Source organism: Phaenicophaeus curvirostris, chromosome 19 (genome assembly GCF_032191515.1).
Source record: "Phaenicophaeus curvirostris isolate KB17595 chromosome 19, BPBGC_Pcur_1.0, whole genome shotgun sequence".
Lineage (NCBI taxonomy): Eukaryota > Metazoa > Chordata > Aves > Cuculiformes > Cuculidae > Phaenicophaeus > Phaenicophaeus curvirostris.
In genome coordinates this window covers 14,346,632-14,374,555 of record NC_091410.1, presented here as the reverse complement: position 1 = coordinate 14,374,555, position 27,924 = coordinate 14,346,632, and the positions used below count along the sequence as shown (strand labels likewise).

The window sequence follows — 27,924 nt, the reverse complement described above, 5'->3', positions numbered from 1 at the left end:
TGGGATCGGTGGGGAAAATAGAGCCAGGGCTGTGCTGGCTCAGTGGGGCTGAGAGAGGCTGCGTCGCTGCTCCCAGACCGTGCAAGGAAGGATCGACCCAGCCCAGCGGAGCAGGGTCAGCGCCGTCCAGTCCTGCGGGACAGGGGCAATCGCGGGATTTCACCCCTCCACCCTCCTCAAAGAGCTGCTGGTGGGCTGGGGTGGGACCAAGCAGGGGCTCCAATCCCTGCTGGTCTGGGGAGAGGTGGTTGGAAAGGCAGGAGCCCAGCCTGTCAGGTGGAAAATCGCATCGCTCCATCCCCAGGATGGTGATTTCCATTTATTTCTTTCCCTTGGGCAGCCGCACACGCGTCCGCAGGGAAAGCCTGGGTGGTGCCTCTGTGGGTGAGCGGCACACGGTCCCTCCAGGGCAGGGAAAATCAGCCCTGGCTTTGGAGCCATTTCTGTGCTGCAGGGCATGGGAGGTCCTCCAGCAGCCCAGTGTTACAGGGAAAATCAATAAATAACATCGCGTACAAGAATGTTCATATATTTAAAAAAATCATTATGTATTTAAAAAAAAGAAACCCCAATCCCTTTCTCATTCCCCAGCCTGCATTGCCCATGTGAACTTTATGGGTCTTGAGCCCTGATTTAGGATATAGAGTGTGCTTAGAGCATCCTGTAGCAGGGTCAGCCCAGCCCCTGGGGAAGGGGAGGCTGCGAGGGGCGAGCGCCGAGGCGGCCGCGGTGCCTCCCCGGAGAGGAGGGAGAGAGCAGGGGCCGGGGCGAGAGGGCTGAGACCAACGGGCAATGCAGAGAGGAGGGATTAAAACGGGCCCCAAAGCCTTCGGTGGGCACCGGGTTGTTTTTCACATCTCTGCAGGGGAGTGGTTTCTGACTGGCCATACCCGATTCCCTTCCTTCGCCTTCCCCGCTGCCGCCAGCCCCTCGTGCCCAGCGGGTCGATGTGTGCCCCAAGGGTGGTTACCGTGATCCTACTCTGGACACCTTTCTTTTTATATCTTTTTTTCTTTTAAGCTTTAAGACCCTCGGGCACACACGTGCACGTCCGCACACGGGTAGCGAAAATAAAATCCGGACTAGGTTTGGGTGATCTTCACTGGCGGTTCGTCAACGCCCCAACCCTGCACGGGGACGCGGTTTGGCAGCGCTGGGAACCCCCCGGGACACGCGGGTGGCCTCCCAGCCCTGGGGGGAGGAGGAGATGGATGGGTGGAGGAGGATCTCATCTTCCTTACAGGAGTTCGTTAGGACATGGTGTAGACCTCCAGCAGACTGGCCACCGCGTGCATGCGGTAGAAGATCCCAAAGGGCAGGCAAATGTCCACGATCGCCGGCCACATGGAGTCGCCGTAGAAGTTCAGTTCGGTGTCGTTGTCGAACTGGGGCCGGGCGCCGAACGCCGGCACGATCCAGAGCTGGGGAGGAAACGGGAGAAGAACAGCGCGGTGAGAAGGGTGCGCGGCAAGGTAGGCGCCTGCAATCACAGCCACCCAGAGGTGGGAAAGGAGCGGCCTTCTGAGCCCGGGACCAGCGCCAGGAGCCTCTGTTTGCGTTAAGATTAAGTATCATCTCGTGTTGTACCCTAAGCCTGCTTTCGGTTCATGCTCAAAGACGGGCTTGAACCATGGGCTGGAGGACTCTCCAGGGAAGAACCGGAGGGTGTTGTATGTTAGCACGAACCCGGCCTGTTCAGCCTCTGGATGGAGCAAGCGTGGGCAGGGCCGAGCCAGGAGCAGCGCGGTCTCCTCAGGCTCCGTTGTGTGTGAAGCCAGCTGGCATCAGTACCCAGTTGCACTGGGGTTGTCAGCCCCTTCTTTGTGAGCCGCTGTGTAAAATCAGCTTGAGGACACGACGTGCCTCACCAGCTGGGGACTGGGAGGGTCTCTGGAGACACGACGCGTGCCTGGCTTCTGGGAGGTGCAGCCCTAAGCCTACGTTTCCTTTGCAGGGACCTGCAGTCCCCTGGTGCTCGTGAAGTGGATTCCACGGCTGAAGTTGTCAGCGAGCGGTTCACAGAATCACAGAATAACCAGGTTGGAAGAGACCCACCGGATCATCGAGTCCAACCGTTCCTCCTGACAGCACCTGGGCTCTGGGTTTGGCCAGGGCGTCGAGAAGAGCCGTGCTGCTGTTTCTCAAGGAAACCCAGACCTCGCCCCAGGTATTTGTCACTTAACTCCCTTTCTCTGGGGGGGTGAGGGAAGAAGGGTTTAATGTATTTTTATTGCTTTCAGTGAGCTATTCTACACATCTGTTAAAACAGACATTGGAAGCGATTCGCTTTTACCCATCAGTGCTGTTGTCTGATGTTCTGGTGATGAGCGACGGCTTCTGTTGGGGTAGCCTAAAACCTCTCTAACTCCAGGGCAGTTGCTCTTGCTTTGAAGTGAGAAGGGAATCGCAGCTCTCGGCAGGTGCAAGTGTAAGTATGTGTGCTCCCTGCACGCAGGAGGCACGGAAAGGGCTGTTTTGGCATCAGCCGTGTCCGGTCCCTCACAGACCCTTCTCCTGTGCACTTGCCTCCCTCTCCCCACCCTGACAAACTCGCCTTTCTGCAGATACTCACTATGATATTGCTCAGCAGGAGGAACATGGAGATCTCCCTTAAGAACTTCCTCCTCCAGTTCATCTTCTTGGGGACGGTGAGGGACCGCACGAGGTCCGAAGGAGGGATGGCCTCAGCGCCAGAGGCAGGGCTGGGCGCCACGGAGCTGCTGCCATCGGGCACGCGGAGGGACACCGCATTGATGTTGACAAAGGTGAGGCCATAGAGACCTTTCTGGTGAGAATCGTGCTTGTGGTCTTCCTTGGGGGGCTGCCGATGAAGGCCTTCAATGATGAAGATGTTCTGGAAGGTGTGCTGAGCAATCATGAGGAGGGCGTAGGTGAGGTTGAGCGCGCTGATAGCGTCCCTTGGTGTGCTGGCTACAATGGCCACGATGGAGTAGTAAGAAATCGCGTACTGCCCCAAGGCTGCTCCCATCAGCAGAGCCACGTCCAGTGTCCTGGTTGGGTTCTTGTGCCGATCCATGTCTCTCTTGTCAAACCGGTAGATGACAGAGCCACCAATGCAGACGAGGGACATCAGGCTCAGACAAACAATGTTGAAGACGTAGTACATGGTGAGTGCTTGGTTCTTCTTGCTGGATTCAGTGCTAGAATTTACCTGCACCTCATAAAGAATAAGGACTCCCAAACCACTCACCAGAACGATGAGGCCCAACACGATGCCTACAAAGAAGGTCCTTCGGAAGAGCCTGAACTTCAGGCGGTGAATGTGGTGGGAGTGGTGGTCTATGAAGCGTCCAACGTTCTTCCACATGACGTAGACCATGGCAGAGGCAAAGAGGCTGTACTCAATGTTAAAGGGGTACAGCCAGAAGTAGCCGTTCTTGAAGACCTGGCAGATTTGGCTGTTGCAATTGCATTCTTCAGCTGAGCTACTCCTCATGCCCGCTGAAACAAGATAGAAACACATGAGTGCTGTGGTGTTGAAACAACGAGCCAGCACTCGTTAGCAGCCCTTAAGGACTGGGTGAGAAATACAAGACCAAGGACAGAAGAATACATGACCACTTTGAGAACAGGGACACTTCAACCTCAGCTTTCTGGTGCTCACGTTCTCTCTGAAGAAGCCTAGTGGGAGGTCAAATTGGTCTTTTCCTTCCCCTCTCCATTCCCATCCCATTTGAACAGGATCTTCCACCTTTCTGAACCCTCTGTGATACAGGTTAAGAAATAAACATTGAGACCTGGCTTATAACGTATAGCTCTGTGGAAGGAACCTCCAGCGCTAGATAGACCTTCTCAAAAGGGATTCAGCCTGACTTGCAGAACAGATTCTACCTTGTGGGCCCTCTCCCTGGACCAGATGGCTTCCCAGAGGGGCAGGTTACCTTTCAGGAGCCACCTGAAGATTTCCTCTGTCACGTTCTTCTTCAACTTTGAATGCGCTTTGTGGACGGACTCATCCGTCACCGCCGACATCCACACCGCCAGGTTTGTGGTCAGTGTCAGCATCAAGCCGCACCTGCAGAAGGAGGAGAAGGTTTGTGAGGTTAAAGCAATGGCTCTAGGCCATATGGCTCCCATCATATTACAGACGCGCGTGTGCTCCGAGGGACCGTGGGGCCTGCCCGAAGTGGTGCAAGGACTCCAGGGGTCAAGGCTAGAAATCCTGACCCTTGCTTCGCTGCTCTAGCTCTCTTCCTTTCTTTTGTCCAGACTCATGAGAATCAGCAAGGCCCCATTCCTCGTGTTGGGTTTGGAACAGCTTCTCAGTAGCGAATAGACTGATATGTCTGGATTGGTCCCTGGTAGATCCAGAGGACAAGATCTTGCTGTAGGTTGATTTGCTCACTGCATTGCTGTCTTCCCCAGGAACGTGACATCCAGCTATGAATAATTCTATTTAATGCTAATTATTTATTTAATATTAACCTGCTGTGAGTAGTGCTTGGGTTCTTGAATTGAATCCCAACCCTGCAAGCCCCAGAGGTCATAAACCCCAGCTGCTTGAGCTGGAGTCTGAGGCCGTCTGGAGCCTCAGCAGGTTTGGCTTTGGCCAGCATTAAGGGAGGAGGGATTTATCCCCTGGCTGTGTCTCAGCTGTGTGAGTGCAGGGGGTTGCAGTGTCTCTGGTCTCCTGAGCTGGTGGGATTCAGAGAGCAGCCGTGCTCACCTGGTGACGTTCAGGTGGACGTGGACGCAGTCTTTGGCAGAGATCCACAGGAAATACGTCTGTTGGAGCAAGAGAAGAAATCATTATTTCCAACAAAGGAAGAAGTGACTCACATGAGTGTGCAGTGGGGATCTCCCTGCTCAGCACAGAGCAAGCTGGAGTGTCCTTCACTGGGTCCCCCTGGTTCCAGCCTGCCAGCCCATAATCCCGGCCATTTGCTGGGTGTGATGTGTTCTTCCTTTCCTCCTCCTGCTCCTCTACCCATTGCTCTGCCCTGTTCCTGTCTGACTTGCCCTTATTTAACCTCCCCCATCCTTCTTGTTGTCCCAGAGCAGGTGTCCCTCTGTGTAGGCACTTAAAACTGTGATGCTCGTTCTGCCCTGGCCGTCCTCCCTCTCTGCTCTTCATGGGAAAGGAGACCTGGCTGGTGGGGGCTGCTTAGAGCTTGAGACGAACCGTCCTGGCGTAAGCAAAAACATCTCAGGGTGGCAACAACTTTAAAACGATGCCCTAAAGTGAGTTGCCCCAGCTGGAAGTTGCTGGAAGGAGAAGGTGTGGGCTGGGTGGTGGCTGAGCTGGGCTGCGTTTGCTGCAGAGAAGTTGGACGATGTCTGTGAGATCAGAGCTCCTTCCACTGGCAGCTCTGCTCCTACCCTTCCCCAGCACAAAGCACAATAACCTCACCTGGACGGCCACGAATATTGCTTGCACGATGGGGTAGATGATTTTGATGGCAGACAAGCAGCTGTAGAAGCTGGAGTAGTATCCAATCTTGAATATATCCATGACAAGGCTGAAAATGGCAAACAGGACCAGGCCTCCTGTGGAGGAACCAGAACATCTGGGGTTGGACAGATGTGTGAGCACAGGGTAATGTGGATAGACGAGAGGGAGAGGAACGGTTGCTGTTCCTGGTGCCTCCCCACCCTCACAGCAAACTTTTCTTCCCAAGATCTCATCTCAATCTCCCCTCTTTCAGCTGAAAACCATTCCCTGTCTTCCTACCCCTGCACTCCCTGATCAACAGTCCCTCCCCAGCTTTCCTGGAGCCCTTTTCAGTCCTGGAGGCTGCTCTAAGGTCTCCCCAGAGCCTTCTCTTCTCCAGGCTGATCAGCCCCAGCTCTCCCAGCCTGTCCTCATACAGGAGGTTCTCCAGCCCTGGAATCATCTTCATGGCCTCCTCTGGCCTCGCTCCAATGGCTCCGTGTCCTTCCTGTGCTGAGGACTCCAGAACTGGATGCAGGACCCCAGGTGAGGTCTCCCCAGAGCAGAGCAGAGGGGCAGAATCCCCTCCCTCGCCCTGCTGGTCACATTTATAGTACCTGATGCCCACAGGAACTGTCTGCTCTGCTTGTCCCTCCAGCCCCAGGCACCCAGAGCTCCTACCTCTCAGCCAGATGGGCCCCGCGTGGGAGTCCTTGCAGAGGATGGCATCGGGGCTCCGGGCGGTGCCCGCGAGGTAGAAGATGATCCATACGATGACTATCAGCATCATGACAGTCAGCAGAAAGAAGACATCGTAGTCGTGCACGGCAATCTTCTCGAAAGCCCCGCTGCTCACCAGCGTGCAGGCCAGCAGGGCCAAGTGCACGGCCAGCAGGACGGAGAACATGCGGCCGCCCTTCTTCCACACCTCCTTGGAGGCAGGAGTGGAGCTGGGCTGGTGAGGCTGGTGGCTGAAAGATGCTCTCTGGCTTGAAGCCAGGCTGCTTTTGTCATCCTTCTGTCCGCAGCCCATGCTGGAGCCGGGGGGTCTGCTCTTGCTGTCCTTCCGCGCGGGCTCCTCGCTCATGGTGCAGCCGATGCCTCAGCTGAGGGTTCGCGCTGTTGGGAGGAGAGCCCGGTGAGTGAGAGATGTCACTTCATTGTGAATAGTCCAGGGCTGGACCAGAGCAGGACGCGTGAGGAGGAGGAGAGGACGTGTCAGAGGAATGGGGAAGGCTGAGACAAGGACCACAAAAAGAGGGGTGAGCTCATTTTCAGCCTTTCTCTTCCCGGTTCCCTGTAGGCTGTGCTCTTGCTCAAGATGCTTGTGCTTGGGGAGATCCTCGTTCAGGTTAGTGAAGCGTGACAATTCGTCACACAATGTTTAGGTGTTTATTGATGCAAGATGATGAAAAAGCACCAGCAAAGCACCCACAGGATCAAATATCCGGGGGCAAATGGCCAATGTGGTTTGATTTCTAAATGTCAACCACCAACCATTCTGAGAAAATGCCGTATTTCCTGACCAGGGACTGGGCCTTGGCAAGGTAAGAAAGCCCTGGGAGCCTCTGGAACATCTCAGCACGGCTTATAGCAGTTCCTGCAAGAAGCTTGTGAGCTATTTCCACTGTTGCTCCTTCTAAACCCTTTGCCTGTGCCCAGCTTGGGACCTGGGGATCCCCAGTGAAAGACCCAAAGCAAAGCAAATTGGACATTCAAACAAAGCTGTCCCACCAACCTGGTTTGCTGCCTGGAATCCCAATCTCTGCTCTTGCCAGGCTGCCTCAGAAGTTTCCCTGTTGCTGCAGCTTGGTCAGCAGAAGAATTTATACCCGCTGGGATGTCTCGGTGATTTATACCATGTCCGGAGCCGACAGCGGTGCTTCATGGGCTTCTCAGGGAAACTCATGTGATCCATTTTGTGCAATAGCTGCTTTTGGGGAAGCAGGAGAGAGATGAAGAGATAAGGGTTATTTACCCGGGAGGACATGAGGTGACAGCACCGCTCAGCATGGCACGGACCGCTCGGTCGCAGGGTCACGCTCACCATGGAGCGGAGCCACCCGTCAAACCCATCTCCCTGCGTGCACGAGATCTCTTCCCTTGAGAGAAGATGGTTTAGGTGATGAAGTTTTTTGCTGATGGTTTTGGGCTTGGCTTTCTGCGTAACTGAACACAATAAATACTGAGCCTCACCCGGTTCTATTCCCATCACTGTGCTCTGTGCCTGGAATGTTTTTGAGGACAAGGAAGACGTTTGCATTTGTGTCTGTTCAGCTCGGTCCTTTCCCACCTGCGGCGGCAACAATGAGGAAGGGTTAGAGCTAGAACAGAGCAGGATTTGGGGGCTGGAACCCATGTTCCCCTCCGCTGACGCACAGACTTTGGCTTCTCAGGGTGGGGTCGCGTTTCTCTGGCCCTCAGGAGCTTAACTTCTCTCCTTTCAAAGAGAAAGTCACGTCACAAACCGCAGCGAGGATGGGATCCGAGTGCTTGACCGGTGAGGGGAGAGCTTGCGCAAGATCTCTGGGGTGATGTCGGTGGGGGAGATGGGGGCAAGGGTTATTCCTCCATGGAGACACCTCTTGCAGACACAAGGCTTGGAGCCCCTGATCCAGCAGGAGGTTTCCCTGCTCACGGCAAGGGGTTGGAACCAGGAGGGCTCTAAGGTCCCTTCCAACCCAAACTGTTCCATGGTTCTCTGTCCCTGCCACCAGCCTGGCGATGGAGCTGTTTGCTGGTCCCGTTGCTGCCCTCTCACCACTGTGCTCCTTCTTGCAGCTCCACAGGGCCAGCACCAGCCTGAGCTCCGTGGGATGGAGAAGGAGAGCCCTGGGATCTCTGTGCAGCCCTGGGACACCTTCCTGGGTCACTCCTGTGCTGCCGCCCGCCGGCTGCCTCGGGCGTCCCCTGGGTGAGTGGTTCACCTTCTCCCAGCCTCCTTTCCCAGGGAAGCCCAGACCCTGCCAGGTGAATCTGGGCTGATAACCGAGATCTTTTGCAGAAGCCGGCGGTTCAAAGTCCCCCTGCGCTAAACACACTGATTTATCCTCCCTCTTTTTCCTTTACAGCCAACAACAGAGGGAGAGCCTTTCCTGCCTTGGGCAGCGCTCCCGGGCCCCGCAGCAGAACAAGCTTAATTAGTAATCATACAAGAATCATTAAATGCCTTTGGTAATGAATTGCAGACGTTACTGCGCTGCTTTCCACCTGGAAGGATCCCAGCCACAAATACCTCGCTGTCAGCCGCATCCTGGAGGATGAATGTGCCGAGGGGAGCAAACCCCGTGGGATTGGACCTTCCTGCCCACGGTACCCCCAGAGACATCCCCGGGCAGCTGGGATAGTGTCTCCGTGTCGGTCACCTGGGGGTTAATCACCACAGCACACTGGACGCTGCTTTTTGGCCACCCTGCTGCCTTGGGGCATCTCTTTGCTCACAAATCAAGCTGTTCTCCTATTTCCCTTCCCTCTGCTTTTTCCCTTCCAGCCCTCTCCACTGTTGCCTCCAGTCTTTCCCCATTTTCCCACTCCCTTTTCTCCCCGTTGGCTGGGTTTGCCTTTCCCTTCTCCAAACCCCGTCTGCCCCACGGTTCTGGGGGCCGAGCCAGGGTCCAGCTTGGAGATCTCCATCCCCACGGCCAGGACACGCACTGGAGAGGAGAAATCCCTCCTGTGGGACTGCTTGGCCCAAGGGATGCGATTCCCCACTGGGTGTGGACGGCAGAGGGTGCACAGAAACCGAGAATCCAGAGCTGGAGGTGTTTCCTGGGGACATGCACATCCCTAGGGGGAATTTGGTGTCCCTCGAAAGACCCTGGAGGCCACGCGCTGCCCCTCATGGCTGAGCTACGGGCAGGAGGGGGCTTTGTTTGAGGGGGGTTTGGCCTCCCAAGAGGGAAGGGGGGCGAGGAAGGGGATTTTTCCAGCCAGTACGAGTTCCTTTGGGTTCGCGTGGGTGCCTGTTGTGGTGCAGATCCCGAGAAAACTGAGACCCGTGGGCACAGGTGGGGTAGTTGAAGGACATCCCTCTGCTCCCACGGTGCTGCGTCCTCTCGTGCGGGTATAAAGATTCCGGTATCGCGTGTTTGCTGGGGCAAGCGGCCGCTTGCCCCAGCAAACACGCGATACCGGAATCTTTATACCCGCACGAGAGGACGCAGAGGGGCTTGAGTCCATCAGCCCATCAACCACAGGTGGGTCGATGCAGCAAGGGGCGTCGGGCAGCCCTGTCGAGCTGTCTCTGCCTTGACCCTGTGCCCACAGCTCTTGGCCGAGCGCGAGGCGGCCAAGCGGCTTAATTGGAGCTTTTAATTGCCGTGGAGCTGGGGTGTGAAGGGTTTGCTGCGGCCGGAGGATGCTTAGGACCCAGCCTGCGCCACTGGGCTTGGAGGAGCTCCTGCCTCCCCAGCCAGGACTTCTCAGGTGTCTTTGCGAGCGCGACGCTGCGCCAGGCAAGCGGGGCCCTGCCGGCTGCTCCCCCTTCCTCGCGTCCATGTCCATCCTCTGAGCCCCCATGCGCTTGCCCAGGGGCCTCCCCGCACCATGAACGACCAGTACCACCGAGCGGCCCGGGATGGCTACTTGGACCTCCTGAAGGAAGCCACCAAGAAGGACCTGAACTCTCCGGACGAGGATGGCATGACCCCGACCCTGTGGGCCGCCTACCACGGCAACCTGGATGCCCTGCGCCTCATTGTCAGCAGAGGGTGAGCCTTGGCGGTCGCTCGGGGCTGCTCTCGGGGACAGAGCAGCTCAGAGCCCACCTTTCCCTTTCCCTGTGCTCGGTGCGGGTGCCAGAGCCCGCAGAGCGGTGGCTTCTGTCCGTGACACCACCGACCCCATCCTCCCCGCTGCTTGATGGTGCTCGGAGTCTAATCCAACGCTCCTGCTAACCGCTCTGTTTTCCCAGCTCCTCTGAGCCTACAGCCACGCCGTGACTCGGGGAGCAGGGTCCCCCTCGCGCCCCTGTGAGCGCTTTGGCTGCCAGGTCCTGTGAGGCAGGGCTGAGGTGTAGCACGCTGGGTCACTGCCGCGACCAAAGCCCTTTGAAATGAGGGAGCAGAGGAAATACCTGCTCCTTCTGCCCCCAGAAATGCTCACAGAGAGGTGTGTGTGGTGCCAGCTGGCGAGACGTGACACTTGTCTGGTTCACCTAAAGCAAGGTCCCAGTGTTGTGACTCCTGGGCAGCCTGGAGAGCCCCTGGAGACCAGGGCGCGCAGGAGCGATGCCCCAAGAACAGATTTCTTTAAGCCCAGTCACCCCCGTGGGGGCTGCTCGATGCTGATGTGTCCTGGTACCTCACCCCAAGCTGCCAAACCTGAGCATCTCTGGCTCCAGGGACGTGGCTGGCGGGGAGAGGAAGGAGGGGGACTGAGGGGACTTGCTGGGCTGGAGAGATTGGCATCTTGGAGCTGGGGGAAATGCACAAGGAGGTCTGTGCTCAGGAGAGAGCTGCCTTGCCTGTTCCTGCACAGACGGGGTTCTCTTGTGCTCCTCCATAGAGCCCCTCCCTGGCTTTCCTGCAGGGATGAGACCCTGAAGTTAGAAATAGTTTCAAGGTTTCTTTGATAGCCAGAGCAGGGGTGGCTGCCCCATCCCTGGAGGGGTTCAAGGCCAGGTTGGATGGGGCTGGGAGCCCCTGATCCTTGGCAGGGGTGAGACTGGATGGGCTTGGAGGTCCCGTCCTACCCCACACCTTTCTGGAGGGGTGTTCACCCACAGCGTGGCCTTTCAGGCTGACTTTGTGTCTCTTTCTAATGTTCTATCTCCTGGCTCCCTCACAGGACACGCTGCATGTCCGTGTGTCCAGACCAGCAGCTTCTGCCTCTCCCCAAAGCCGAGGGCGGCTCTTCCATGGAGGGGCCTCTTTTAGAGATTCACATTGCATTAAAAGGTCCTTGTGGGCTCAGTCACATCCGAGTGCAGCTTGGCTGCTGTTTAATTAACAGCCTAATATGTATTTGTTCCTGACAGGGAAAATAGCCTGGTGAAAGCCCAGTGCCCTTTAGGTGATGGATGGTGGAACAACGCGTGTGTCTGTGGGGCTGCAGGACGCGTTTGCATCCGTGCATTCATCTCCGGGTGCCGGGTCCTCACCCAGGACCACGCGGAGCTCGGCCAAGGCTCCGTGCCGCACTCGGCGCAGTGTGGAGGCAGCAACACCTCTGAAATGGGGAGGTGGAAAGAAAGGATAATAAATCCCTTAGAAGATCCTTGAGGGAAATTTGTCATCCCAGCTGGCAGAGAAGGGGTCATGGAGCAGGCTCACTGCTCTGTCCCTAAGAGCTGCGCTGGGTCTGTGCCGCGGGGCTCCCTGTGCATGGGAACGGAGCGAGGCGTGGGGATGGAGGGAGCAGCGGTGGCTCATCCTTCTTGTTTGCGATACAAACAGTCTTTTTCTTCCTCCTGGCTGGGCTCCAGTGAGGGAAGCAAACTCAATTAACGCGATGGCTGGGAAAGAGCGGTCTAACTGGCATTTACTAGTGCAGCTTTTCAGAGGCAGTAATTCTTCAGCGTGGTTCGTTAGGAACTGCTGTGGCAGCGGCGGGCATCAGTCCAGCTCCAGTTAACCAGGACTACGAGGACCTTGGCTGGGGACATCCAGGACCTTCTTTGCCTTGGGGTGGACCAGTGGAGAGGCGAGGGTGCATCCTTCTGCCAGGCAGGCCCGCAGGCAGCTTTGTCAGCCGGAGGCGTGCCTCAGTTTCCCTTCTGACGGAAACGGGGGCCACGGATGCTTTGGTTGTTAACGGCAGCGGGCTGGAGGGACGAGGTGGCTCCTGACATCAGCCAGGCTGCTGGAGGGGGTTGCATCACCCCGGCCGGGGCAGGGTTGCAGCCGAGGTTGCAGCACGTGAGGTGATGTGCATCCTCTGCTCGCCGCGCGGGTGCCAGGAGCAGGGTGGCCGTGGCGGAGACCTTCCCCCGGGCGATGACCTGCCAGGGTGGGGAAGGAGCAGGGTGGAGAGGCTGTCGCAGCTTCCTGGCTGCTGGCACCTGAGGTGGCTGCTCGGAGGCAGCGTGAGCGCGGGGCACGGTGAGGCGCCAGCGGGCAGACGCATCCCCAGGCCGGTGGCACCGATCACTGGTGGCAAAAACTGCTCACCTGGCTTTTTGCTGGTGTGGGAGCCTTGAGATGAACCTAACCCTGAGCATCTGGTGCTGGGTTTTGGGGGATCTGGACTTGGAGAAAAGCTGAATCCTTGACCCCACCTGGAAAAGGCTCGTGATGCAGGAGCCAAGGCTCTGCTCTGGCTCCAAAATCTCATCTTTTCTTTGGGGCTTTGCTTGGGCCATTGCCCTGACTGACCACGCTGAAGCTGGTTGGTTTTTCCTCAAGCCCTAAATTATTTTTCCTCTTCTTTTACCCAAAAATGTTTCATGGGAGCTGAGGGTGCTGTGCCCCCAGCTGGCTCCCGGTGCGAGGGCCTGATCCTTCCCGCACACCCTTGAGCAGGGGGTGAGCCAGCCCGTTGCTATCAGAGGAACTTCACGCGTGTGGCCAGGGAAGGGCATGTGTAAGTGCCGGTGGATTCCCTGCCTAATTGGGATCCGACGGGAGAAGCAGAGGGGGAAAAACCAGCAGGAAGGGAGTGAGTGTGCGTCTCATGGTGCAAACGCAGTGACTCAAGAGGTGCGTGTGTCCACCTAAGGGGCTCAATTAACAGTGTTTTCAATAATGATTATTACCAGAGTTGACTCAGCACTTGGAGACGCTTTGAAGTCCAGAAGCGCTGCGCCTCACACCTGTTATTAAAATAGGTTCCCGCTTAGTGGACCCTGCAGTCAGCATCTCCCCGTGCGCAGCACCCTGGAGGTGAAGTTCTGCTGGGACCGGCACCTGCCAGAGGGAGGGCCTCATGATTATTATCTGTGCTGAATCAAACACCTCTACTTTGCAAGTCACCGTTCTTCTTTCCTTCTGATGCATTTTTAGCGCCTGCGGCAGGCATTTATGGGGCAAAGGGACCCAGAGATCTAATTTTGCTCTAATACCTTTGTTTCTAGATAGCGGAAACAACCAGAGAAAGCTGGGTTGGTTCCTCTTTCCCCTCACTGGCTCTCTGAGGTGGCGAAAAGCATGAGCAAAGTTGACGTTCGCCCCAGTGAATCCCCACAGACCTCCCTGGCTCTGCTTTTTGCCACCCCAGTCACAGAGAGACACGAGGATGGGCTCTGCGATGGACTTTGTGGAACAAGCAGCCACACGCTCAGCTCGGGGAGCACAGTTATTCCTGGTGAGCCCGCTGCTAAGTCACTGCTCGAATCACGAGTCGAGGTCCATGTTGGGACCCCCGTGGTGCCCCTCGAGAGCCCAACGCCAACAAACGACCAACCCTTGGCGCGCTGGAGTCCCACCGCCAGCCCCGGCAGTTCCAGTTTCACTGGCTCTTTAATTCTGCTCCATCAATAATTCACTCCTCTCTTGCAACTCATCAAATATTTATCCTCCCCATGAATTTCCCAGCCTGGACATGGCACTATGAGGGGAGAGGCGAGGGATGGGAAGTTACTGCTCCTGCAAACCCGGCATTGCCAGAGCACTGGCAGCTCCCCGCTCTCCTCCTGCTGGCTTCACGGCTCCTCTGCCCTGTGGCCTCCTGCCATTCTCCCTAACACCCATCTCTGAAGCCTTTCCGTGCCTCTATGAAAGATGCTGAAGGCCCTGCACGCAGCAGCCTGCAGGGTTTGTGGGGTTTTTTGGCCTTTATGCAGTTTTGAACCGTTTGACTGACTTGCTGAGCTTGCCAGCAGCCTGACGTTCGTTCTAATTAAGTTTTGTGTAAATACACGAGGGGTGGAAAGCAGCTGGTGGGCCCACAGGGGGAAAGCTGAGCGCGCCTTGGGGCAGCTCCTGGGGAGTACAGGCAGGGAGCTCACGCTCTGGGTCCAGACAGGCTCCAGTTTAACCTCTGGACGCTGTCTTTGTTGCTTCTGCCTCTTGCAGATTTGTTTCCCTTCAGTATCGCGGAGCTGAGGTGTCGGCGGAGCCTGAGGGTTGCCAACAATGAGGGTCGCGGGTGGCTCTGCTGCGTGCAGGGCAGCAGCAGGGATCCTGCCCATGGGACAGGAGAAGTTGCTGGGTGATGCTGGGGGAGGCTCTTACTGGGTCCTGCACGCGGCCAGTGGGGATGAAGATTGGACTTGATTACTGTAGGAGTCTTTTCCAAACTTAATGAATCTGTAATTCTAAGATGTGATGCTGGCAGGGGAAAGAAGTCCCTCACCTGTGATCTCCACAGCCTTTTTCTGAACTGGTGTTCACACCTTTTCGAGTGAGACAAGCGCAGAGCACGTGGGGTCTGGGGGGGTTCTGGGCTCTGCTGCTCCCAGCTCTCGTACACGGGCTCTAAATCATAAGTGACTGTGGGCTGAAGGTCTGACGTGCGCGTTCGGGTTCCAGATTCCTGGTGTCACCGAGACTCTTCCCCTTGCAGGGCTGCAGCGCGCAGCCCAACGCCTGCTGAGTCCTCTTCCAGACGCATCCCCGGAGTCCTGGGCTTGGGGCTGAGGTCCTCGCGGCAGAAGGAGAGGGTTTGGTTTGCAACGAGTTGCTCTTGAGGGTGGTGGAGCTGCTCAGCCTTAATAAAGGGCTTTGTCTCTCCCAGAGGGAGCGCGCCGCGTGGACAGATAGTGCTGCCGGCTGCATAGCGCACGCGCTCGGGCACGGGCTGGTGCCAGCAGGGCTGTGAACTCTCTCCTGTTTCAGCAGGTCACAAATGCAGAGGGACGCCGGGACAGGCTTCCCCTGGGTCCGGGCTCTGCGTCTGCCCTGTCCCCGCGGGCAGGGGACGTGGGCAGGTGGCTGCGTCCCACCAGCCGTTTGCCGGGCAGCGTCCGGCTCAGCGTGAGGAGAGATGCTCACGGCGTTAGTCGGGTGTCCAGCTCTTGAGTAGCGTAGAAACCTAATCTTCACTTTCTCTGAAACTGGATTCTCAGGATGTGCTAATGCTGATGCGCTTCAAGCCGTGCAATCGAAACCAAGCGTGGTACAGCAGCCCCCCCAAAAACCCCGTCCCCGGGGCCAAGGCCAGCGACTTTGCTCTCGTTCTCGACGAGAGCGTGGCCTCTGGTGCCCTGAGGGACAGGAGGGTGGGAAGGGGCAGCAGCTGCTCCGTGTGAGGGGTAGACAGGGGGTTTGGGGTGTCTCTCCACAAAATCTGAAGGGAGGCAAGATTTGTCCATAGAATCTGACTAGAATTTAAAGTGATGTTTGAGGTTTGAAATTTTATAACAAGTTTATGGTCTGGGCTGCGATCAGCCCCATAGCTCAGCCCTGGGCTGTTCAGAACCTGGCTTGCCTCCCTCCAAGAGCTGGTTTGATGCAGGAACCTGTGTCTCCTGCGAGCTGGATTCAAGTCATGGGACTTACTGCAGCCCTGTGTGTCAGGCGTGTCATTCCACATCGGTGCAGAAGATCCCCTGAAAACTAAGCTGTGGGGCTGGAGGTGGGTAGCTTCATATTTTGAGGATGAAACAGTCCATGTGCTAATTTGGTCCCGCACAACTAGGACTATCTCAGTAGAGTCTCTCAGCCGTTCCTGCGCGCTAATCCGCTGTTTTTCTTGCTGTCTAGGGGAGATCCAGACAAATGCGATATCTGGGGGAACACCCCTCTCCACCTGGCAGCAGCCAACGGTCACCTGAACTGCCTTTCCTTCCTCATCTCTTTCGGGGCCAACATCTGGTGCCTGGACAACGACTACCACACCCCGCTGGACATGGCAGCCATGAAGGGGCACATGGAGTGTGTGCGCTACCTGGACTCGATTGCTGCCAAGCAGAGCAGCCTCAACCCCAAGCTGGTGAGCAAACTGAAGGACAAGGCCTTTCGGGATGCGGAGAGGAGGATTAAGGACTGTGTGAAGCTGCAGAAGAAGCACCACAAGCGAATGGAGAAGCAGTACAGAAAGGAGATGTCGGATAATTCGGATACCATGAGCTTCTCCAGCTATTCAAGTAGCACCTTAAGCAAGAAGTTCCAACACATGTCCATGGTGACGTCCCTGCCATACTCACAAGCCACCATCCACGGCACAGCCAAGGGAAAGACGAAAATACAAAAGAAGCTGGAGAAGAAGAAGCAGGTGGATGGGACGTTCAAGATCTATGAGGACGGCAGGAAAAGTGTGAGGTCTCTGTCTGGCCTGCAGCTGGGGAACGACGTCATGTTTGTGAAGCAGGGCACGTACGCCAGCCCCAAGGAGTGGACTCGGCGCAATATCAGAGACATGTTCCTCACGGATGAAGACACCGTCTCCCGTGCCATAAGTGACCCGGGTTTGCACATGGACTCGGCCCACTCGGAAGTCAGCACCGACTCTGGCCACGACTCCTTGTTCAACCGCCCTGGGCTGGGCACCATGGTGTTCCGGCGCAACTACGTCAGCAGCGGGCTGTTCGGGATCGGCCGGGAGGACGCTGGAACGCTGGGCGAAGACAACGCCGATGGGGTAGGTGTCAAACTGCGGAGCCGCCTGCAGCGCTCGCCAAGTCTCAACGATAGCATTGGCAGTGCCAACAGCCTGCAGGAGAGGAACGCGGAGGAGCTACCCTGGGACGAGGTGGAGCTGGGCTTAGATGACGATGACGAACCAGACACCAGCCCCTTGGAGACTTTTCTGGCTTCCCTGCACATGTTTGAGTTCATCTCCGTCTTGAAAAAGGAAAAGATTGATTTGGAGGCCCTCATGCTATGTTCAGACCATGACCTCAAGAGCATCAATATCCCATTGGGCCCAAGGAAAAAGATTGTGGATGCCATCCAGAGGAGACGGCAAACTCTGGAGAAGCCAGATGTCATTGTAGACACTGAACTGTAAGTAGGAGATGGGGCCTCTGAACGATTAAACCCTTCAGCAGGTGGAGATGTGGATAATGTAAGGTCTGGTTTTCAACCTGCTTGGAAGTCCAGGTAACCTCAGTGCTTCTGTGTGTGGGCAAATTCCTGCTCGTGTGGAAACGATGAGAGTTTGGAGAGGTGGCAATAGTGTGAGTTCATTACTCAACAGCCCTGATGTGGCTGGGCAGGACGTGGAGCCCTTGTTTTGTTTCATAACCCATGTGAACACAAACTGCTCTGTGGTCTGACTGCCGAGTCCCTGTAGCTGAGATTTTCAGCCACACTTGGGCTTGTCTTGACTCTTCACCTCTGGAAGGTGTTAGGAAATGAGCTGCAATTCCTGGTGGGAGCAGGGTGACGGCAGTGCCCGGTGGTATTTGGAATCCTTCCCCGAATGCTTGAGATCCTGCTCAGACCCTTGGCGATTGCACCTCTGGGTTGGTGCTGTTGCTGGTTCGTGGTGTTTCCAGGGTTTGGTGGGTTTGGTTCAAGGACCGTGTGCTGCCGTGGGAAGGTGTTTGTGTGGGTCTCCTGCTGTCACCTCCACTGACACCCGATGCCCTGTGGTGGTTGGGCTCCCCAGCCTCCAACTCTCTGAGTGCTTCTTGCTGGGTTTGCAGGCTCTCAGTGCAGCTCAGTCCTGGCTCCCCAAGGTGCTCACAGGTTTTTCTCTTTCCCTTTGCAGATAGCAGCAGCAGCCGCCTTTTTTTTTTAATGATCAAGAAACAAACCCAGTTCTAAGTTGCCAGAAAACACAAGCCAGACACTTCCTGGAGCAGCTGAAAGCCACAGCCATCCCCACGGCTCCCTCCGGGCTGCCCTCCTGCTCCCTCGCTCTGCTCCCTGTCTGTGCGACGCGCGGAACCGCGGCTGAGATCGGATCAGGCAGCTGCAGCCTCGAAGGGACCACGTCACCCGCTCGCTGGAGGAACCAGAGCGCTGCCCAGCTGGCTCGGACGCTGCTGTCGCAGCCTGAGGGACCACACGAAGCCATGAACAGGAGGAGATACGTGATGGTATTTTCCAGGGGACCCAAAATAAAGGATTATACCCATGCTTTCCTGAGCAAGTGGTTGATTTGGGGGTTGGGTTGGAAGAGCAGGGGATGGGGAGTCCTGGCCTCTCTCCTGGATCCTGGCTGCTCTGGTGCAGGGGTTGATGCTGTGGATTTGGAAGGCAGTTTTGGTTGCTTTGTTTTGGGGTTGGTCAGGTTGAGACGTGCAAGCCCTGGCGTTTGCCAGCAGGTGTTTAGCGTCTCCGTGTGTCTGTTCTGTGCTGTCTAGAGCGCAACGATCTGAAATGGGGGTGATGTTCAGAATGTGTTGGTGGTTGGTGGTTGTCCCTCCCCGGGAGGCAGCGTTTCTGCCCTGTGTCTCCAGGGCACTGACCTGCTCAAGCGGTTTGTGTGCGAAGGTCCTGGCCTTTCGCTTCCCAGGGCCGAGCGCAGCACCAAGCTGCAGCCCAGAGCCTCTTCAAGCACCCCGATGCGCTAGTGCTCAGCTCCAATCCGCAGCGGTTGTTTGCCACAGTAGGTCTGTGCTTTGGGCAGTGCTCGCTGACCGGTGCACTGGTTTTCCGAGCCGTTGGCTCCGTGGCACCGTTTTACAGACCTGATCGACGGGCAGCTCCTGGCAGAAGGAGTTTCTGGGATGCAGAGGTGGGATGGGGAGCTGTGCCCTCCCCGATCCTGTAGCCTAACAGGACAGAGCCCCCAGCCCCTCGCCACGGGGCGCTGGCAGGGCGCCTGCTGGGGCTGTAACGCAAGCCACTCGATCAGAGAGATGCCGCACGTTGTCACTGGTACTGCCGATCCAGCCTTATCTGGAGGATGCAAATGGTGAGGAATGACCTGAACACGGTGACTCCTGGCAGCTCGTGTGTGCTCAGCTCAGGTCCGGCTGGGATCTGGACCACGCTTGTCCCTTCAGAGCTGTGGAGGTGGTGGTTTTGCTGGTTCGGGATGGGGATTTGTTTAGTGCGAAGCTCCCTGCCCGTTTGTGCCCGCTGTGTGCTGGGGGTGGGGGTTGCCTTTTGCGAGTTGGTTCTCTGTCCCGCTGCTCCGGGAAGTGGAGGGAGACCCCACTGGGAGTGGTGTGGGGTCTCAAGTCCCAGCCAGGTGCCGTGTCGCTGCACACAGAGATGCTCCAGCGTCGGCTGAACACCACTAGGTGCTTACAGACCCACGGAAAGGTTAAGGTTCGGCTCATAGAAAGGAGGATGCTGGTGTGCAGGTGCAAACAGAGGAGGAGCTTTAAAAAGCGTTTTTGAAGCTACAAGGGCTTTTATATTTGCAATGATAAGTTCTGCATAACTCTTGGCTTGATTTCCAGGCAAAAGGGTGAGCTCAGAGGTGCCGAGTCAGCACATTCCCGTGGAGGTTGCACAGCTGTGGCCCCAGTGTGGAGTTCTCTGGTCTCTCCAGAGCCCAGGGCTCCTGTCCCAGCAGAGGAGCCGTGTCTGGGCTCCCTAGTGTCACAGCTCCATCTGCCGGGACCGCGCCTGGGAGAGCAGGATGGGATCCCCTGGCCATGGGCACAAGGATGGACACAGAGCCCATAATCGAAGGGCCGACGCCAGGTGAGGCTCCGGTGGCTCAGTTCACCTCCAGCACATGTGTGACTCCTTCCGAGCCCTCTGCCCTGCTCTGGAGCACCAGCTGCCCCCCACAAACCAGCTCTGGCTCCCTCGGGGATGAATCGTGCCTCTGGGATCGTGCTGGGCGCGGGAGGGAAGCGCTTTGCCCTGGCTCTCCGGTGCCGTGGGGACCAGTTTATCCCAGCAGGCGACAAGGAGCAGTGGATCAATTGGCTCGGGTCCTACTGGAGCTTTTCAGGTACCGAGCACTGGGATGTGGTGGGTGTTTGGGGTTTGCACACTCCCTAACTTTGCATTTTGCTGAGGAACACCCGAGCAGCTGCTGATATGGGGCTCATCAAGGCAGAGATCCCTTCTCCCATCTTGTTCTTCCTCTGACGAGCCATTAAAAAGGCTTGTGACATGATGGTACCTGAGTGCCATGGGACGTGGCTCTGGGCAGCTGAGACCGAGCCCAGAAATGCCTCTTGGGGCGGCTGACGGGGCTGCTGCGTCCCGCGCGGCGTGCGATGGAGCCGGGCTCTGCTGGCCCCGGCGTGGGGAGGGGACGTGGCTGTCCCCATCACCTCCCTGCCCATCGCCAGCCTGGCCTGCGCAGGGGAACCTCGCCAGGGCTAATTGTATCTGCTCCACAGCTGAGAACAACAAGCTCCTTTCGGAGAGGAGCTTGTTTATGAAAGCAGGGTGGAGGCAACGGCTGGCACACCCTGGAGAACACCCTTAAATACCCTCCCAAACAGAAACCCAGCCAGGCGGCAGGTTTCCCCGAGCCGGCGCTGCCAGCGAGCAAACCCCGGCCTCCCGCCCTGCCCGCGGCGCAGCCGGCACCGGGGCAGCAGCATCTCCCGGCAGGGACACCGTGACCCTGGATGTGGTCACCCCTTAACGCCCCGAGTCACCAACGCCAACGCCCCCTGTGCTGCTGCCAGTGGTGAATCGCTCGGCCAAGCCAAACCAGTCCCTGGGCTGAGCTCGGCCACGTAACCGCAGCGCCCGACAGCGCGAGAGGAGCCGCGTGGGGCGCAGAGTGAGGGGCTGCGCCCGCAGTCTGGCCCGAACCCCAACCCTGACAGCAACTGAACATGAGCCAGCAGGGGCCCAGGCGGCCAAGAAGGCCAATGGCATCTTGGCTTGGATCAGACCCGGCGTGGCCAGCAGGGCCAGGGAGGTTCTTCTCCCTCTGGCCTCGGCACTGGTGAGACCGCTCCTCAAATCCTGGGGTCAGTTCTGGGCCCCTCACCACAAGAAGGATGTTGAGGCTCTGGAGAGAGTCCAGAGAAGAGCAACGAAGCTGGTGAAGGGGCTGGAGAACAAGAAGAACGGCTGAGAGAGCTGGGGGTGTTTAGCCTGGAGAAGAGGAGGCTGAGGGGAGGCCTCATTGCTCTCTGCAACTACCCGAAAGGAGGTTGTGGAGAGGAGGGAGCTGGCCTCTTCTCCCAAGTGACAGGGGACAGGACGAGAGGGAATGGCCTCAAGCTCCCCCAGGGTAAAAAATATTTCCCGGAAAGGGTCATTGGGCCCTGGCAGAGGCTGCCCAGGGAGGGGGTTGAGTCACCTGCCCTGGAGGGGTTTAAGGCACGGGTGGACGAGGTGCTAAGGGACATGGTTTAGTGATTGATGGGAATGGTTGGACTCGATGATCCAGTGGGTCTTTTCCAACCTGGTGATTCTATGATTCTGTGAACCGGGAGAGGACGTTGCGTGGGTTCCATGGGCAGACGGGGCTGCGAGGAGGCGTCTCTGCTGGGCTGGATTCCCCAGTCCTCAGCCCTGCTCAGCGCTCCTGCTCTCCATCCCCACTGGCGACGGGCACGGTGCCCACCCCGCGGGTGGCTCTGGGGTCGGGACCTGCCAGGCCAGCCGGGCACAGCGCTTGCTTAACTATTTCCTGCCCATCCCGCCGGGGATTCACTTCCTGACCGGGCGGCTGTGACGCACGGAGACAAGCGGGAAGGGGCTCCACACGAAGCACCCACGGCACGCCCGGCTCTGCTGTGCCTCGCGCGGTGCCCCCGGCCACTGCCCAGTAGCCGAGAGCGGGGCTGGACGTGGCACCGACACGGCATTGCCTCCTAGGGGCTTCGCTATGGATTTTGGGCCCCTCCATGGCCCTTCCTAACACCAAAGTGCCACAAAGGGCAGTGTTGTGGCCACAGCTCAGTGTGTCCTCCCCGAGAGAGAGCGTGGAGCTGGTCAGGAAAGCAGGAGAAGTGGGAAGTCATTTTCTTTTAACGCTGGCTTTGGTATGAGCAGGGGGAGTTATTTTCTATGGTTGCTTCACGTAATTCTTAAATGGTCTTAAACTGCCAGGTGATGCTGTGGATTCTGCCACCAAGTGTCAGAGCTCGCCGGTAGCTGTCGTTGTGGTACCTATCACCCAGCTTTGTCTCCACCAGGGTGGCCGGAGGAGGACGAGGACGCACCCGCAGATGGCACTGAGCATCCCCGGGGCAGAGCTGGGGCAGAGCAGCTGCGGGGCAGGGAGATGCTCCCTCCTGGGGGCTGAGGAGGAATCCCCAGCTGGGTGCTGGGCAGAGCGGGGCAGTGCCTCCCGTGGGGCTCTGCACGGGGTCAGAGCGCGGGTTTGCTCGGTAATTGCGGGGTTGTGGCTGCAATGATCTCTTCCAGCCTCAGCAGGGTGTGCAGCCGTGTCTGTAGAAGCACGCGAGGAATTACCCCACTGCAAGACTCCCCAGAGCCCGCAAAGAGGGGCTGAAGAGGGGAGCTACGGGGTCACCTGGAGCTGAAAAAGCCAGATGTCTTCTCCTGGGCTCCTGCCCCAATGTCACGGAGAAAGGGAGGGATTGAAGGGCTCGTAGCGGGGGCTTGAGGCTGAGGGAAGACGCAGCTGGGGTGAAGATGTGGCTGTGCTCAAGTCGGGTGTTAGTCTGGATTTGTCCCACTGGGCACCAACAATGCTGATCAGGTGCCCTTCGAGCACGGGCACCACCTCATCTCCATCCCAGCTGCTGAACATCCCTGCTCCCCACAACACCCTGGCCCTGGTTCGCTCTGGCACAGCCCTGAAGCCAGCGGTGAGGATGGGGTCGTGCCCTGATGGAGACACCAAAGCTGTGGGGAACTACGTTTCCGTAGGATTTGATGGCACCGCCTGCCCTGCGGACGGCAGAGCCCTCCGTGCCAGCGCAGGGCGACGCCAAGAGCAGGCGGCAATCCCGGCTTTCTCTCCCTCCCAGCCTCCTGCTTTTTCAGAGCCCAAGGGACAGCCTTCCCACTGCTCCTGCTCCCTGATCCTTATCTTTTACAACACATTCTGATCACGACTGTGTTTTCCTGTTGCAGGACACCAAGCTTCAGCTTTCCAGCGATCTCCAGAGCCAGCAGAGCCACCAGCCACGGTCCCAGTGGGACCAAGGGCAGCTGTCACTGAGGGAAGCACCCTGGTAAAGGCTGGGCCACCCAACGTACCTTGGGACTGCAATTAGGGCTGGGATCCAGCCCAGAAACGACCTAAATCCAGGCAGTAAGTACTGTTCAAACATTCAAGCCCTACTGGGGGACAGATTTCCATGGGGTCCCCTCCCCAGCGAGGCTGCAACCCGTGGTCTCCGGTGAAGGTGCATCAGGGCTTTTGCCCAGGGACAAGCTCCGCTCTCACCGAAGGTGTTGGGGACAGATCTCGCTGCCACCGCACCCCTTTGCTCCCGACCCATCCTCCCACCACTGGGAAGCGGCAGAGCTCAGCTGGCACGGCCGTGTCACACCAAACCCCGAGGTGGCAGCGGGGACCCTCGCGTGCCACGCCAGGACACGGTCCCCACGCTCCCCAGCTGCGTTTAGCCTCGCGGTCGCCACCGCTGCCCTCCGCAATCCCAGCCCCGTGTGGCGCCGCGGGCACTGCTGCCCAGAGGCTCGTGGGAGGCAGCAAAAGGCCTGAGAGGGGCAGGGAAAGGACCATGCCAGCTCGCCTGGATGCTGCATTTGACCTCTGCTGCGCTAACCCCCAGCCTGGCCCTTCTCCACAGCCACAAACACCCCTGAGCCTGGCACCGGCGGCTCGGCTGCGTCCCAGCACCCAGGGTGGCTCCAGACCCGCGTCAGGCAGGGCTGCTGACCCCAAACCCCAGAGCTCCCTCGCCAACGCCTGTTATTTCAGCTGCCTTGGCCCCGCTGCTATTTGGGAGAGGGCTCCAGGGGCTCCTGTGAGGCCACAGAAGGCCGAGCAGCTCGGTCACCTACCCACGGAGGGACATGGAGATGCTCGGGGTGGCTGTGGCCCCATCGCAGCCTCTGCCTCCGGAGCCCAGACCTCGGCCCCACTCAATTACTGAGCTAACGAGAGCCGCTGTCAACAAGCCTGCAGCTCCCCAGCCCGTGCGGGGAAGGACGCTTTGCTTGAGGAACCCAGGAGGAGAAACCTGTTTCACTGACCTTGCTCCATCACCGCCTTGCTGGCTCTGCCGTGGGCGCGTTTGGGGCCGCGGCGAGGGACGAGCGGCTGGGCGTCCCCTCAGGGGCGCAGCGAGGCGCGGGGCTGGGGCGGCATCGCCGGCTCGGGGTGCCGGGGGTGAAGCGGGCAACAGGGCGAGACCTTGCTCGGTCGACGCCGCGTCTCGGCGTGGCTGCTCACCTGCCAGCGGAGCCTCGCTCCACCCCTCACCTGCTAATAAAGCCTCCGCTGTGCCGGTCCCTCCTTTGGCACTGACTCACGGGCTGACCCAGCCCAGTCCCCGAGCTGCCCCGCACCTCCATGCTCTGACCTACAAAGCGGGGCGCATCCCCGCTGCTCTCCCCTCCCTTACGTAAGGGCCGCGGGCACCAGGCAGACCCCTCGCAGCCCCTCAGCATTTAGGCTGGACATTAGGAAAAAGTTTTTCCCAGAAAGGGTCATTGGTCCCTGGCAGAGGCTGCCCAGAAAGGTGGTTGATTCACCTTCCCTGGAGGGGTTTAAGGCACGGGTGGACGAGGTGCTAAGGGACATGGTTTAGTGTTTGATAGGAATGGTTGGACTCAATGATCCGGTGGGTCTCTTCCAACCTGGTTATTCTATGATTCTATGATTCTGTGATCCCATGAGTGATGCCCGAGAGGCGTCAGTGGGCCCTTGATGCTGGTGCGAGCGGCTCGGCTGCGGTTCCGTGGGTGCCGCGCAGCCCTCGAGGCCACGGACGAGCAGCCACGAGCTGCCCCGCAGGCTGCGCCTCCCCAGGGGTGCAGCTCGTGTTTTGGGGGCTGGGAAGAGGAGGTGAGCCGCGCGTGCTGTTCTTGGCGCGGCGTCCTGCCTGCTCGGGCACCGGGGAAGGCTTTCACCCTGCTGCCCTGGTGCTCTGGCGCACCTCCAGCACCCCGAAACCTGGCCGGCCGGGTTTGGAAAGCAGGGCAGGGATGGCTGGGGGGGGGTGGAGGCTTTGTGGACAGCACTGGGCTCATCTCTGCTGCTGTCCAGGAGCTGCTCTGGTTGCATCCTGCTGTTATGCCCCAGGCAGAAGCAAAAAACTATCCCTTTTTTTGGTTTGCTTTCAAAGGTGACTGGGAGGGCTGCTCTGTGTGCAGCAGGACTGTGCCCAGGGCTGCCCACGGTGGACGATGAGCATCCTCGGGTGGCAGCGGGGACCAGGCAGAGCTCCTGCCAGCCTCTGTGGGGAAGATGCTGCTCAGAGGAGCCGTAGGGCACCGCGGGGAGAGGGGACCCAGAGCGCTGGGACCTGCTGGGGTGCCGGGAGCCGGCTCAGCCGAGGCCCAGAGCTGCCTGACGCAAGGTGTTATACAACCTCGCACGGGAAGGGTGCAGGCAGCAACATCGGCGTGTCTGAGAGCAGAGCTCTGCTCCCGCTCTGGAGTAATGCCTGCAGGAATGCCAACAGCCTTGCCCCGTGCCAGGCATCCCTTGCAAAAGCCCTGGTGGCAGGGGCACCCCAGAGTGGTACCCGTGAGAGATGCCCGGGCTGCCTAGAGGAGCACAGTGGGGCTGGGCAGCACCCGGAGAGGGGAAAAGCCAACCTGGAGAGGGGTGAAGAGGATCTGGCGGTGTCTGTGTGTGCAAGAGCCGTGTCTAGGGGTGGTTGGAGTGAAGGACAGCAGAGTCCCTGGCTGGTGGCTCAAGGGCCATGGCAAGAGGGGGACACTGAGACTGCTTGACTGGTGTGAGTGGGTGGAAGAGGGTGCAGAAGAGCCGGGGCAGCCTGCGCGATGCTGGGACACGGTGCTGAGCTGGGTCAGCCCTGTTCGAAGGAGCAGGGAGAGGCTCCCTGAGCTCCCAGGAGGCGTTTTGGAGGTGCCGAGGGGGCCCCTGGGTGCCAGCGGAGCAGCGCGCCTCCCTGCCCGCTGGCCCTGGCTGATAGATCAGCCCCTGGTATTCGAGGCAGGCGGCCGAAGGCGTTACTCACCCGGCCCCGGGCTGCGCTCAGCTCCAGCGGGCAGGAATGCCACGTGCTGGAACCGCCTTTCCCTGGGCAGGAGCAGCCCGTGGCCAGGGATCGTGTCCCCGAGCTGGGGCCGGTTTGGCCCAGTGCGAGCTGGTGGGGCTGGACGCCGCAGGTCCCTCCCGGGGGGCTTTCCATGACAGGGGCATGAGCAGGATCCCTGGGCACCCGGTGGACACGTGTCTCTGAGGAGGTGATGTGGGTTTGGTGCCTTCCCTTCCGCAGGGGACCATGAACCCCCTTTCTCAACAGCCCCGGGCCAGGTGATGCCAAGGGCTATCCAGCCCTCACAGCAGGATAAGGCCATGTTGGGACTGAAGGATAAAGAAAAGCGACTTTTTACACTGTTTCTACCCCAGAATTATTCTAGCGAGGCCCCATCTGGAGCCCCGTGTCCAGTTCTGGGCTCCCCAGCTCAGGAAGGACAAGGAATGACTGGAGAGAGTCCAGTGGAGGGCATGGAGATGAGGAGGGGACTGGAGCATCTCTCTTAGGAGGAGAGGCTGAGAACACTGGGTCTGTTCAGCCTGGAGAAGAGACAGTGTTCATCAATATCTGATGGGCAGGAGGATGGGGCTGGACTCCTCTTAGTGACAGCCAGTGACAGGACAAGGGGCATTCCCCACCCTCGCAGGAAAACTTTCCTTCCCAAGATCTCATCTCGATCTCCCCTCTTCCAGCTGGAAACCATTCCCCCTGGCCCTCTCCCTGCCCTCCCTGATCCAGAGCCCCTGCCCAGCTCCCACCAGCCCCGCCACCAGCTATTTGCCTTCCAGAAAGGTAGTTTTATTCACCATGGGACTTTCTGTGGTGAACAGGAGGGAGAGCTGCTGTCTGCGGGAGTTTGTGGGGATGGGGATGTTTTTGACATCAATAACAGTGGGTTTTTCTTCCAGTTTGGAGTGAAATCCTGGGTGAGAAGTGGTCCACGGGCTGGGGAAAGCCATCGATCCACGTCCTGGATGAGTCCTGGGTGCTGCCGTGGAACTTTCCGTCATCTCCAAGGAGGTTGGTTTCACCCCTTTTCCCAAGAAAACACGAGTCTTACTCACCCCATTCCAGCAAGTCACTCTGTTTTCCAGGCATCACCTACGCCGTGTGCGGGAAGGCGATATCTTTCCTGGGAAGCAGGCTCCCACCGGGCAGCGAGGCTGTTCCCAGAACCACCTCTGGCCTCGCTCTGTAGATCCCGCTATCGGCTCCCGCGATGGCCCTGCCTGGTCCAGCTGGCCGGGACCCAGCTGAGGTCGAGCGATGGTGTTTGCTGGCAGCTCCCCGGGCTGGGGGTGCTGGGGCAGCGCCCGCGGTGCCTCGTGAGCCCTCTGCGCACTTCACGGAACCCTCTGCGCTGTGCCAAGTGCCCGGTGACGCTTGTCCCGCCACCACGAGCCCCGTGGGAGGTTGGTCTTATCTCAACTTGCGCCAAACTTGGCTCATTGTTGATTGTTCTTTTCCCCTTCAGGAAGAAAGGGGGGAAAATCTCCCTCTACATCTCCTAACGAACTCTGGGTCTCTGTTTGTGCCGAGCCTCTCTCTGCCTGCCCCAGCGTTGGCTCTGCTTGGGCAGCAAGGACCCTCCGGAGGAGCAGTCCTGAACCCCATCCACCCAATGGACCTGGAGAGCCCTCGCGGGGTGAAGGGATGGGTTGAGGGCTGAGCTCTTGTTCATTTTGTGCCCAGTTCACTGCTGTGGCTCCTCTCCCCGTGT

The 27,924-nt window shown here is 58.5% G+C and overlaps 2 protein-coding genes across 5 annotated transcripts; one reads left to right on the top strand and one right to left on the bottom strand.

The window, feature by feature from the left end:
- Positions 1-945: 945 nt before the first annotated feature.
- On the bottom strand, positions 946-24,321 carry OTOP2 (otopetrin 2). Its single transcript, XM_069872666.1, has 8 exons — positions 24,226-24,321; positions 7,131-7,322; positions 6,074-6,511; positions 5,372-5,508; positions 4,688-4,746; positions 3,903-4,036; positions 2,573-3,462; positions 946-1,421 (listed from the first exon to the last, which is right to left on the bottom strand). The coding sequence occupies exons 3-8, from the start codon at positions 6,477-6,479 to the stop codon at positions 1,251-1,253; spliced, it is 1,797 nt and encodes a 598-aa protein (XP_069728767.1). The 5' UTR covers positions 6,480-6,511; positions 7,131-7,322; positions 24,226-24,321; the 3' UTR covers positions 946-1,250.
- USH1G (USH1 protein network component sans) lies at positions 2,254-18,494 on the top strand. 4 transcript variants are annotated; one of them, XM_069872683.1, is made up of 3 exons: positions 2,254-2,428; positions 2,591-2,765; positions 15,973-17,724. In XM_069872683.1, exon 3 carries the CDS (start codon positions 16,118-16,120, stop codon positions 17,216-17,218), a length of 1,101 nt encoding a protein of 366 aa, XP_069728784.1. In that variant the 5' UTR covers positions 2,254-2,428; positions 2,591-2,765; positions 15,973-16,117; the 3' UTR covers positions 17,219-17,724. The 4 variants fall into 4 exon arrangements, with proteins under 4 accessions (XP_069728784.1, XP_069728785.1, XP_069728783.1 ...); XM_069872684.1 differs by having other exon boundaries at positions 2,565-2,765; XM_069872682.1 differs by lacking the exons at positions 2,254-2,428; positions 2,591-2,765 and adding exons at positions 9,780-10,101; positions 17,924-18,494 and having other exon boundaries at positions 15,973-17,214.
- Positions 24,322-27,924: the final 3,603 nt, after the last annotated feature.